The 13,313-nt window shown below is 46.3% G+C and overlaps 1 protein-coding gene across 1 annotated transcript in view; it reads left to right on the top strand.

Annotated features, from left to right (window-relative positions):
• Positions 1-13,313, top strand: part of FIRRM (FIGNL1 interacting regulator of recombination and mitosis) — a 52,768-nt gene that overhangs the window by 25,345 nt on the left and 14,110 nt on the right. Inside the window, exons 11-17 of the mRNA XM_014588434.2 lie at positions 3,434-3,582; positions 3,859-3,988; positions 5,212-5,398; positions 6,987-7,069; positions 7,418-7,469; positions 11,881-11,970; positions 13,148-13,293. Coding sequence (XP_014443920.1) covers positions 3,434-3,582; positions 3,859-3,988; positions 5,212-5,398; positions 6,987-7,069; positions 7,418-7,469; positions 11,881-11,970; positions 13,148-13,293 — 837 coding nt within the window. The remainder of the gene's footprint in view (positions 1-3,433; positions 3,583-3,858; positions 3,989-5,211; positions 5,399-6,986; positions 7,070-7,417; positions 7,470-11,880; positions 11,971-13,147; positions 13,294-13,313) is intronic.

Here is a 13,313-nt window from a genome sequence, read left to right as displayed (position 1 = left end):
AACAAAAAAAAGCCATAAAACCGTCTGCCAGCCCATTTCGCCCAGCAGTCCTGCTTTATCTCTAAGCTATTTGGTCTCCTAGACACCTGTGCACACCTCTTCCCCCTTCTAGCTGCCTGCACTCCCAGCACTCCTCACCCCTCCTTGTTCATTGACCCTCTCTTCTGTGCCATGGAGGAAAATGGAAGCAGCTGTGGAAGTGTTCAGAAGAGAGTCTCCTCCGACTGCGCCACACGTACTGCTCTGTGGCTGAGCACGGGTCTGCAGCCCTCACTCCCTGAGCGAGCTACCTGCACCCCAGGCTGTCCCCCCACGCGCGTCAGACTGTGTGCTCTCCAGGTGGTTCCCTTCTCCCTCACGGATGTTCCTTCCCTGCTGCATCATTGCGGTGGTACAGACATGCTGGTGCCTTCCCCCCAAAGATCATACAAGATCAACCACCCAAAATCTCAGCCCTGCCTCCCCGTTAGACAACCTTCCATTTCTCCCCTTCTTTGTAGAAACTTGCTAGAAGGCGTGATCGGTACCACTGTCCCTGCTTTCTGTCCTGACACTGTCCCTTAGGTCCTGCCCCACACTCCACCAGCGTCACTCCTTCCAGTGTCATCAGTGACCTCCCAGGGCTGTATCTAGTGTCAGTTTCAGTCCTTTCTCAGGGAGGCTGTCATCTGCACTTGACCCTTTCTTCTGAGCACCTTCTTTTTGCCTCCAGGACATGTCTCCTTTCCAGTTCTCTCCCAGTCCTGTGAGCTGCCTCAGCCTTCTGAGCAGACCCCTCCTTTGCCCTGCCGTCATGATAAAGCTGGTATACTCCAGCACTTGGTCCTCGGCCTGTCTCCATCCAGCATCTGTAATGGCTGATCTCCAGTTAGAATGCTGCCACCTGGACTGTCCCAAAATGAGCTCTTGATTGCTCCGCAGCCCAGCCCCACAGAACTGCTCCTCTTAGTAGCATCGTTTCAGCCTAACTGGCGACATTGAAGTGATAAGGCCAAGACCCCCTGGCATCTCTAGCACTTCTGCTCACACTGCGCACCTCTGGTCCCTCAGCACTGCCTGCAGCAACACAAGGGGGGCCTCTAAAGGCTATTTTGGTACACAGTATTCAAAATATGTGCAGTGTTTTCATGACACACATTTCCCATGAACTTTTTCAGGCCCCTGCATGTGTGTGTGTATACACGCACACATACACAGGATCCAACTGCTTCTTACCACCTGAACTGCTGCCACTTGGTCTGATCCACTCTCATTTTCTTGCATGGATTTGCAAGAGCACCCTCTTACTGTCTGTCCCTACCATGGCCTTAGTCTGTTCTGTCTCCATGCAGCTGAGTGAGTGATGGCACAGATCCCGTGACCTCCCTGCTCAAACCCTGGGTGACTTCCATCAGTACGACTTCTTGTCCTTCATTCCTTGTGCCTTATTTTTTTTTCTCTAGCACTTAATATCAATGTATTACATATTTAGTGACTCACGTGTTTGCTTTCGCTTTTATTATAAGCTCTATAAAGGTAGTGACTGACTTTTTTGTACCGCTGTTTTAGGCTATTCTTCCATTTATATAACTGAATACCCCAGACTGGGGAACCTAGGAAAAATAGAGTTAATTCATCTCGTGGCTCTGGAGGTCCAAGGTTGAGGAACTGCCTCTGGAGAGGGCCTTCCTCCTGGTGGGGAAGGTCCCAGCTGTGCAGGGCATCATGTGCTGAGAGGGCAAGCAGTGTCAGCTCTGGCCGCTCCTCCTCCCCATCCTCTGAGAGACCCCAGACTTCAGTCAGGGAGGCCCCGCCCATGACCTGCTCTAATCCCAGTGACCTTCCAGGGGCCTCACCTCTTAATGCTGCAGTCCAATTAAATTGCCATCTCCTCAGTACCTTCAAGCCGATAGCAACCACGTTTCAACACTTACCATTTTAGGGAGACACATTCAGACTATAGAAACTCTACATGGTATGCATATGTGGGCACTCAATAAACATTTGTCAGGTTGCTTTAAAAATGTCATCTGACTAAAAAGGTACATACCTGCTCTTACGCTGTAGCAGACTGTGTGGGCTTGTGGACTCCAGCTCCCAGTGTCCCCACCCAGTGGACGTGGGCAGACCCCCTCTCAGCTGACTGCAGTTCAAGTTACCTGTGTTTTATTGATGTATGTCTTTCATCTCACCATCTGATCATCACAGCAGTGCCGAACCAGTGTCACACATAGAGCAGCTGAGGCTCAGGGTCAGAACGAACCAGTCACGGGACTCATAACAGGCAGGTGGGAGCTTTCTCATCGCACTGCGAAGACTTCCGTGTTTGTCAGAAGTGCACCCTTTCAAATGCCAGTCCCTGCTGGACAGCTTTCTCTCAGTTAAGCAACATGGTGAAAAATACTTACCTTTTTTCACATAGACTTCGATTGACGTTTAATTTAAACCCCAGTTAGTGAGACACTTCCATTCTACTTTGGTGTGAGTAGTTTAATTCTTGTGAAGCACTTGAGCCTGGGAAACAGCATTAATTCCTAGCAAACTCAGCTTTCTACCTGTTCCAGAACAACTTGTAACAACTGGTTAAGCCAGGGTTTAGCAATACTAGCTTATTTATACATGATTGTTATTGCTTTGTTTATTTCAGAGAGACAGACAGCAGAGACAGGCACCCTTGGCATGGTCTGTCCACGATGTCTCCTCCCCTAGCCTCCCTGCCAGCCAGGGTTCGGACACCGGCCAGTGAGCCGGGTAACATGCTCAGGTTGCTCTGGGACCGGAGCCTCCCGTGTGCTTCCAGTACCATGCAGGGCCCTACCGCTTACCTCCCCCTCCATGCTGAGCCTCTACAGGTTTTTTACCAGCTGATTAAAGATGCCTATTTTTACAGTATTTTTAAAGATACAGTTGTCAAAATAGTATTAAAATGCCTCAAAACAATACCAGAAATTTCTTCAAGATTATCAGCTTTTCATCTGTAGACACACAGCCTGTTATTTAGTTAGAGGTCTTTGTGCCGTTCTAGTTGGTACCAGTTCAGTACTTTGAATTTTGTCTTATAGAATGGACACTACTGGACCAGCTAGTGGCCTGCTGGTTAAGGCAGCTGGACCCCATATGGCTGACTGTACAGTTCAAGTCCAGACCCAGTGGCTTGAGAGACACACCAGGCATGTGTGCATGCATGTCCAGACTCCTAAAGGAAGGGAGCGTGAGAAAGGAGAAGAGATGGTGGTGTGACCATTCCCCATGGAGGTGCCTTCTCATCCACCCCACTCTTCTCTGTCTCTCTCTGGCAAGTGCAAGTGCCCTCTGGCAAATTTTTAAAAATTAAGAAATAAAGAATACACACTATTTTTTATAATTTTCACTATTAGAGCATCAGCTTAATAGTTTTTACCTCTGTCTGAAATTAAACAGCTACTAGTGAATGAGATTTTCCTTCCCTGTCCAGCAAGTTCCCTCCAAGCCTGTATGCTGCCACCTTTTCTAAAGTGTATCAGGAGGAAATGACAGGCACTTTCTTCGTGGCTCTGGATCCCCTCGTCGGTCAGCTGCTCACATTCCAGCCTTTCGTGCAGGCAGTCTTGGACAGTAAACCAGGTAAGCTTCAGGGCAGTGTCCATGGTAAATCACCTCTCGGTAACTATGACATGTTGCAGATAGTATTTCCCCTTACGTAGTCATTCTTTTCAGAATGTTAAACGTTTTATTTAAATTCTTCCTACTCTCTTTTCTTGGCATGTATTTCTCATTAAAAATAGCAGTGCCTCTAATTTCTGTATTTATCACAGTAGGCTTTTTGCTGAAAGTATTGATGTGCGGGGACTGTTTTCCTTATCGGATGCAACTTAACGGCTGTGTTTTTCTCAACATGAGATCTGCCCTGTGAGCTCCAGCTCCCACAGTGTCTCCTCCTGCTGGCTGTTATGGACCAGCTACCTTCTCAGCCAGAGGCGGTACAGGCCCTGTGGTGCACAGAGGACCGGAACGCAGGCTCTCCCGCCAGGTACCTGTGGGGGCAGGTAGAGACGGTGCAGGGGTAGGGAAGAGGAGGAGAGGGCTGTTGTTGGGAATGCTCTTGAGGGTAAGTGTTCTGTTATGTTAGATTTTAGTAACTGTTTCAGTTAATTGTTACTGTACAGACCTCATACAGATATTGCAGCTTTACAGAAACGTATACACCTATAACAGATGTAGAAACAGTTGAGCATTTTAATCCTGTTTGGTGCCATTGCCTCGCAGTCAGTATTGCACACATTGCCTGTCACGGAGTAGACCCAGGTCATGACATGTAAGGAGGAGCTCTTGTAGACTGAATGCCGCATCACTGTAGCACCTGCTAGGAAGTTTCACATGGGACCTGTTTGCTTTCTCTCTTTCACCCCACCCCGTGGGATGGCCACACTATAATCTGTTCTCCTCTCGGGATCTTGGGCATGCATGCACACACACCCAGCATGAGTTTCAAGCCTCCAGGTCCAGGACTTGAACTGCGGTTAGCCATGTGGGAGTCCAGTGACATAACCATCACACCATCTGCTGGTCCCCACAGTGACCTTCTTGCTAGCCCCCCGCCCCTGGAGTATCGCCGCGCCCTCACTGCTTCCCCTTCCTGTAGTCCATTCTGTGCACCATCACGAGGTCGGGCCCCTGATTGACCGAGGCTCTGGGCTAAGGTATTAGCACGTGTCAGAGCTCGGCGTGACCCGTGAGTCCCCCGTTCTGTCGCCTTCTCCTTCCTCTGTTAGACCCAGCTCTGCCAGACTGCCGATGTCCTTCTGCCTTTACTTGCCCTTTCTCTTCGTAATCTATTTTGACCTTACCTGTTTTTAATTGTATTTTAAATCCTCTGTGAATGTGTCTTCAGTCATTTTGATCTTAACGAATGTCCCCTTCTGTCTGAACTGTTACACTGTTCTGGTTTACGTATGCTATCTGATCTTGCTAATTAAGTTTCAGGTTCCTCAAGGAGCTCTCACTTTCAATAACTCAGTGCTGTGATAAATAGTTGGTGATTGATTTTTTAAAAAAGCCCAAGAAGTATCTTTTCTTTAAAGGAATTTCTCTGACAGTGAATAATGTTATTTTTATGTAAACATACATACGGGAAACTTGTTGATGCTTTTTGAGACATTGTGCTTTGGTAAATTCCCCATCCGAATGACACGTGACTGTGCTTGCCAGTCCTTCGTTGTCAGTAATGTTGTCCACCTTCTCCATTTCCTGCAGGGTGTCTCTGCTCAAGGCCATTTTCTGCAGCTTCGAACATTGTTCTGGTGAACTCTCCCTCCCAGTGCACATGCAGGCAGTGCAGGGTGCAGGGCAGGCCCTGGGGGCTGTCACCTTGTACCAGCACGTCTGTGTCCACCTGTGTGCCTTCATTGCCTCCCTTCACCCCTCACTGTTTCCTGAGCTGGTGAGCGTCGTACTTGCTGGGTTAAGCTGAGGCCACACCTTGGCTGTCTTTTCATTTTAATTGTGAGTTGTGCAGAAGGAAGTGTGGGACTGCCTTGTGTATATTCCTTTGAATGTTCTCTCCATTTTAACTCCCTTGTGTGCTAGGGAATGGTCAGCCTCGGTTCCTGTCATATTCAGAGCTAATGTTTGACAAAACATTTTAGGTGAAGAGGTGTAGAATGGCAGTGTACCAAGAGGAACGATGTGTAGAATTTTACCTATCAGCATTTACAAAGGAAAGGTGTAAATAGAACTATAATGCTACTGGTCTGTAGATCTTTGACATAATGTAGTTTTCTTTTTTTTTCATCTTTGTGGGAGGGTTTTGGGGTTTTGTTTGTTTGTTATCTAGTGCATGCACTCACCGGAGAGATACAAAGAAGGAGAAAGTGTGAAAGGAAAGCACCCTGAGGGAGGTTGGCCACACCGCAGTCCCCTCACTTCCTTTCTGTGCTCTGGACTCTGGGCACACATACACATGTGCCTAGCATGATTTGCAAGTCGCCAGGTCTGGGACTTGAACTGCACAGTGGGCCATGTGGGACCCAGCTGCCTTAACCACCAAGCCACTGACTTGCCCATTTATTTATTCATCTTATATTGGATTAGAAATTAGGTTGAGAAAATTCTAGGAAGAAATTTCTGGAAAATCTTAGGAAAAAATTTCTAACACATAAAAATCAGTATCATTTAAGATATTACACAATGTTAACATTGAGCACATATCAAACATTACGTGTAAATGGTTAAAGACAAAAACAAATACATATATATTTATGTTCCTTTAAAAATTTCAAGCTTCTTAGAGAATCTGGTTTCTAGTGACTGAGTCACTAATTTAAAAGTACTTTGTTAGATATAGGATGTGTGTGCTCACTTGAGTGAGACGGGGAGAGTGGGAAAGAGAAATCCTAACCCCAGGGATGGCCATGCCGCGATCCCTCCTGCTGGATCAAAACCCTTCTCTCTGGATGTTGGGCACACATGGACCTGCGCCCAGGTTGACTGTCAAGCCACCATCTGAGACGTGCACCGCTCAGTCAGCTATCCGGGATCCACCCGCTGTAACCCCTGTGCCATCTCCTGGCCCCTAGAACAACTACTTGTTAAATATACTTTTTATGTTTGTTTCTTTCTTCTGAGAGAGTGACCGAAAGAAGGAAAGGCACCCACAACCGGATCATCTGGCACAGTCCAGACTGGTCTCAGCTAGCCCAGTTCACACTCGTGCACGTGGCATGCTCCAGAAGGTCCCAGGATGTGAACCTGGAAGCTTGCCCATGTGGGCCCAGCTGTGTTACTGCTGTACCACCACCTGCCCCTAAAGCTACTGGCCCCAGAGCTCAGCACTGCAGTCACATGTAGTGTGTGATAGTAAATGTCGGGAGGATGGCAGCCTAAGTTCTTTGTGATTCTAGAAGCTTTCCCAGTGAGGATCTGTTTTTGGGTTCTAGTAGTGCTTGCTTGTTTTATTTTGGGAACTGTAATGTTAATGACAATTTATCCTGAACTTTTCACATAAATAAACTTTCTCTGTTTTTCATTAGGATGTGGCTCTGTTGGATGCGGTGCTGAGTACTAACATGATCACGTCTTTGTTAGCTATGGATGCGTGGTGCTTCCTTGCTCGGTACAGAATACTTTTTGGTGTTTGGATTAGTTTTTATAGTGACTGACAGTAAATGAGTTTTATGATTTTAAGTTTATAAAATTTTGTTTGAGTGACCCTTTTATAACACCCCTGAATGGCTCAATTTCATATTATAGCACTGACTTAGCCGACAGGTTTCTCTCCTGCCTTCATTGGTTTAAGCCAGCAGCTGCATATTGCTTAGGGTGTCTGTGTTGCTGCCTCTTGGCTGTGGGATAGTGGCGGTTACATGTCCTCATGACAATGTCGAGTGCCTGTGTGCTCCTCTCCTCGCGCTCCTGGACAAGTGCGTGAACCCAGTCGCCTTCTCTTCTCTCCGTATTGCAGATACGGGACTGCCGACCTCTGTGCGCAGCATGTCACCGTGGTGGCCCACCTGGTGAGTGCAGTCACGGGCCCACTGCCTCCATGTGGGTCTCTGGGCACGGACGGTCTGGAAGAATGAATAATCAAAAGGAGAAATGGCATGGTAGCTGCGTTGTTTTGGCAGTTTGTTTGCTCTGCATAAGGGTGCTGTTTTTAAGAAGGATATACTGAAAAAAAACTTTAAAGCTGGACAAATTATCCCGTATGTTCAACATCTTGTAGTTATGCAAATTGTTCTAGGAAAGAAAGATTAGGCTGATTGAGAATAAATTTAAAATTGAACGCCAAGTAAACACTCAGAAGTTAGTTGTAACAAGATGGCCAAGAGTTCATGTATGTGTCTTTCTTTTTTGATGTGATGAAATCAAGCTTTTTTTTTTAATTGCCAGAGAGTACATGTACCCACCAGAGAGACAGACAGAGGAGAAAAAGCATCCCCAGTGTGGCGTGGTTATGCCGCAATCCCTGTACCTCCATTTCTCCATCCTGATGGAATTTGGGGCATGCATGCATATATCCCTGGTGTGTTTTTCAAGCTACCCGAGGCTGGGATTCAAGTCACATGGTCAGACATGTAGGATTCCACCTCCTTAACCACTGGCCTACAAGCCCTGTACATATATATTTATGTTCCTTTAAAAATTTCAAGCTTCTTAGAGAATCTGGTTTCTAGTGACTGAGTCACTAATTTAAAAGTACTTTGTTAGATATAGGATGTGTGTGCTCACTTGAGTGAGACGGGGAGAGTGGGAAAGAGAAATCCTAACCCCAGGGATGGCCATGCCGCGATCCCTCCTGCTGGATCAAAACCCTTCTCTCTGGATGTTGGGCACACATGGACCTGCGCCCAGGTTGACTGTCAAGCCACCATCTGAGACGTGCACCGCTCAGTCAGCTATCCGGGATCCACCCGCTGTAACCCCTGTGCCATCTCCTGGCCCCTAGAACAACTACTTGTTAAATATACTTTTTATGTTTGTTTCTTTCTTCTGAGAGAGTGACCGAAAGAAGGAAAGGCACCCACAACCGGATCATCTGGCACAGTCCAGACTGGTCTCAGCTAGCCCAGTTCACACTCGTGCACGTGGCATGCTCCAGAAGGTCCCAGGATGTGAACCTGGAAGCTTGCCCATGTGGGCCCAGCTGTGTTACTGCTGTACCACCACCTGCCCCTAAAGCTACTGGCCCCAGAGCTCAGCACTGCAGTCACATGTAGTGTGTGATAGTAAATGTCGGGAGGATGGCAGCCTAAGTTCTTTGTGATTCTAGAAGCTTTCCCAGTGAGGATCTGTTTTTGGGTTCTAGTAGTGCTTGCTTGTTTTATTTTGGGAACTGTAATGTTAATGACAATTTATCCTGAACTTTTCACATAAATAAACTTTCTCTGTTTTTCATTAGGATGTGGCTCTGTTGGATGCGGTGCTGAGTACTAACATGATCACGTCTTTGTTAGCTATGGATGCGTGGTGCTTCCTTGCTCGGTACAGAATACTTTTTGGTGTCTGGATTAGTTTTTATAGTGACTGACAGTAAATGAGTTTTATGATTTTAAGTTTATAAAATTTTGTTTGAGTGACCCTTTTATAACACCCCTGAATGGCTCAATTTCATATTATAGCACTGACTTAGCCGACAGGTTTCTCTCCTGCCTTCATTGGTTTAAGCCAGCAGCTGCATATTGCTTAGGGTGTCTGTGTTGCTGCCTCTTGGCTGTGGGATAGTGGCGGTTACATGTCCTCATGACAATGTCGAGTGCCTGTGTGCTCCTCTCCTCGCGCTCCTGGACAAGTGCGTGAACCCAGTCGCCTTCTCTTCTCTCCGTATTGCAGATACGGGACTGCCGACCTCTGTGCGCAGCATGTCACCGTGGTGGCCCCCCTGGTGAGTGCAGTCACGGGCCCACTGCCTCCATGTGGGTCTCTGGGCACGGACGGTCTGGAAGAATGAATAATCAAAAGGAGAAATGGCATGGTAGCTGCGTTGTTTTGGCAGTTTGTTTGCTCTGCATAAGGGTGCTGTTTTTAAGAAGGATATACTGAAAAAAAACTTTAAAGCTGGACAAATTATCCCGTATGTTCAACATCTTGTAGTTATGCAAATTGTTCTAGGAAAGAAAGATTAGGCTGATTGAGAATAAATTTAAAATTGAACGCCAAGTAAACACTCAGAAGTTAGTTGTAACAAGATGGCCAAGAGTTCATGTATGTGTCTGTCTTTTTTGATGTGATAAAATCAAGCTTTTTTTTTTAATTGCCAGAGAGTACATGTACCCACCAGAGAGACAGACAGAGGAGAAAAAGCATCCCCAGTGTGGCGTGGTTATGCCGCAATCCCTGTACCTCCATTTCTCCATCCTGATGGAATTTGGGGCATGCATGCATATATCCCTGGTGTGTTTTTCAAGCTACCCGAGGCTGGGATTCAAGTCACATGGTCAGACATGTAGGATTCCACCTCCTTAACCACTGGCCTACAAGCCCTGCTCTTGATTTGTAGTTATTTCTTTCATTTAGGATTATTTGATCGTGATCAGTGCTTTTGAGAAAAGAAATCAGGTTTTCTTTTTTTTGGAGAGGTATTCGCTATAGAACACGTGCACTCGCCAGACAGACAGAGACAGACATAGAGACAGAAAGCGAGAAATCACCCCTCAGGGGGGATGGCCACACCGCAATCCCTTCTCCTCCATTCTCCTCTCAGGGTCTTGGGCACGCATGCACACGTGCCCGGCATGAGTTTTAAGCCACTGGGTCCGGGACGTGAACCGCGGTCGACTACGTGGGAGTCCAGCGACATAGCCATTACTCTAACTGCCGGTTCCCGGAAATCAGGTTTTCTCAATTGGTTTTGAAAAGGAAATGATTTAATAATGACTCTTCAAAATCTTTGCATCATTGGGAACCAGCAGTTAGCATAATGGCTATGTTGCTGGACTCCCACGTAGTCGACCGCGGTTCACGTCCCGGACCCAGTGGCTTAAAACCCAAGCCGGGCGCATGTGCACATGTGCCCAAGATCCCAAGAGGAGAATGGAGGAGAAGGGATTGCGGCGTGACCATCCTCTCTGGGGGGTGATTTCTCGCTTTCTGTCTCTCTTTCTCTCTCAGTCTGTCTGGCGAGCACACGCTCCCTATAGTGAAAAACCTCTCAAAAAAAAAAAAAAAATCTTTGCATCATTGACCTTTTTTTTTTAGTTCTGAGATATCTCACGTATTCCACGTTAGATGGTTATAACCTCTTTGTTATTTGTTGATTTTTATCCCTGGCCTTTGACATGAGTAGTTGGTAGGCCCAGGAAGCTTTTATTTCCTAGTAGAGTTATTTACTTCTTGGTGTGTCTTTTAAGGATTGTGTACACTTAGACTGTATCAAACCCAGTAAGATGTGTGATAACATGAACAGCTGACACCCAAGGCTAGTGGTCTGAATCATCTCTTAGCTCACTTTACTACGTTCTGAACACATCTTGCACAAAACAGATTGTGGTTTTTTTCTTTTTAATTTGCCAGTTGGTGCATGTGTTCTCTGGAGAGAGAGAGAAAAAGGGGAAGTTGGAGATCACCCCTAGGAGAGATTGCCATGCTGCAGCCCCTTCTCTCCCACTCTGCCCTCGGGATTTTGAGCACACACGCACACACCTCCAATGTGATTTTCAAGCAGTCAGATCCAGGACTTGAACCATGCGGTCAGCCACATAGGATCCAGTGCCTTAACTAATACCACCAGCTGGTCCCTCGGAGTGATTTTTATGTGCTTTATGTCTCAGGTTTCTTTTAAATAAAAGGTTTCCTACTGTAATATGATAAGAATCGATAATAGTGAATTTGTAAAATGTTTAATGAAGCCTCCAGCTTGTAGTGATACCTCCCCGTTCCCGCACTGTTGCGCTAAGTGAATTGCGTTTGACCAGGAGGATTCACAGAATAAGTTCTCATCATAAAAGCAATTAGAGGGACCAGCTATGTCGCTGGACTCCCATGTAGTCAACCACGGTTCGCGTCCCAGACCCGGTGGCTTAAAACTCACACCGGGCGCGTGTGCGGGTGTGCCCAAGATCCCGAGAAGAGAGTGGAGAATAAGGGATTGCAGCGTGGCCATCCCCCATGGGGAGTGATTTCTCGCTTTCTGTCTCTATGTCTCTGTCTTGTCTGGCGAGCGCACACGCCCTATAGCAAAAACTTCTAGAAAAAAAAAGCTATTAGAAATAGAGCTTACAGAGGGTATTTTTAATTATAATGTCAAAAGTTCTATCTCATTATAAAAGTAATCTAGATTCATTGAAGAAAAAACTTGAAGAAAATCCCCAAATTAAAAATTACAATAAACTCTGATTATATCTCCCAGAAAGAGCCACTGTTAATATTTGGGAATATTCCATTTGATAACAGTCTGATTTCACTTGGCCAATCTCTTTTATCTTCCAGATAAAGTCTTGCCCTGGAGAGTGCCAGCAGCTCTCCAGCCTGTCCATGCTGTTGAAGCGTCTCTTCTTCTTCATGGTCCCGGCCCAGCAGGCAAGGACATCTCTTCCCTGTCTTCAAGGAAATGCTGAGGAGCAAATTCAGACTCCTCTAAAGGCCTCCCCAGCTCCACATTAATTGTGAATTTGAGTGCTGACATGACTAAGCATAAATTTTATGTGTGTGTTTTAATTTTTGCCATAAGGCACGTGTGTTTACCAGAGAGAGAGAAGGAAAGTAAGAAATCACCCCTGGGGTGGATGACCGAGTCACCATACATTGTTCATTCTGCTCCTGGGAGTTGGGGCATACATGTGCCCAGCAAGATACTCAAGTCCAGGGCTCAAACAGTGCAGCTGGCCACGGACCCAGCGCCTTAACCTCCATGCCACCTCCTGGCCCCTCAACATTTTAATATATTGATTTTTTGCTCATTGCTTTAGATGGGTGTAAATTTGATGTTCCTGCTTAAATTATAGATGATTATTCTGTCTTCCTGAAATCTGTCATTTCCCGTTTTTCCTATTTTTGCGATGCATGAAATGAATTGTGATGCATCTGTACTCCCTGCCCTTTTTAACTGACTTTGAAGAACTAGAATATCGTTTATACACTTGCTGATGACTAATTGTTTTCATAGTAAATAAGTTGAACTTTTAGGGAAGAATTGAAGTGTGTTGAACCTTACTTTGCTGTTCAAAGAAAACATGCTATGCCATGACAGAGGGTTTCTGCCCACACAAGTACGTGTGGCTCTTGGACTGCGGCCATCAGAACTCCTCTAGGAATGTTGGTTGTGTTGTTTTGTTTTGTTTTAAAGGGAGATTGTTGCTATAGGGCACCTTTGCCTGCTGTAGAAACAGAGAGACAGACAGAAAGTGAGAAAACACCCCCCTGAGGGGATGGCCACATCGCAGTTCCTTCTCCATTCTTTTCTTGGGATTTTGGGCACACACAAGCCTGGTGTGAGTTTTAAACCACTGGGTCTGGGACTTGAACCATGGTTGATTGTGTGGGAATCCAGTGTTGGAACAATTATGCCATCTGCTAGCCCTTCCTCCAGGAACTTTTTGAAGAATACAGGCTCCAGGACTCTAAGCTGGGAATGGAGTTGAGGATTTGGAGTCGGGCTCATACCATGCAATTAAAATACTGAATATGAGAGCTATTATTTAGCTCTTATGCACCCATTCATCTGTCTCCTATTACTCTTGTTTCTTGAACAATTTAGGTGGAATTTATCCAGAAATTTTCTCCAAAAGAAGCAGAAAATCTGGCTCTGTGGCAGCATATCTCCTTGCAGGCGTTCCCTGCTGAGCTGAGGAGACGGGCTGCAGACGAGGTGGCCCACGCAGGCACAGCTCAGTGCAGGAAGTGGCTCAGCGGCGGCCACTCTC

The sequence above is a fragment of the Tupaia chinensis genome, unplaced genomic scaffold, assembly GCF_000334495.1.
Source record: "Tupaia chinensis unplaced genomic scaffold, TupChi_1.0 Scaffold000278_1, whole genome shotgun sequence".
NCBI classification, from domain to species: domain Eukaryota; kingdom Metazoa; phylum Chordata; class Mammalia; order Scandentia; family Tupaiidae; genus Tupaia; species Tupaia belangeri.
The sequence above is the reverse complement of the archived record's forward strand: the minus strand, read 5'-3'. Positions and strand labels throughout refer to the sequence as shown.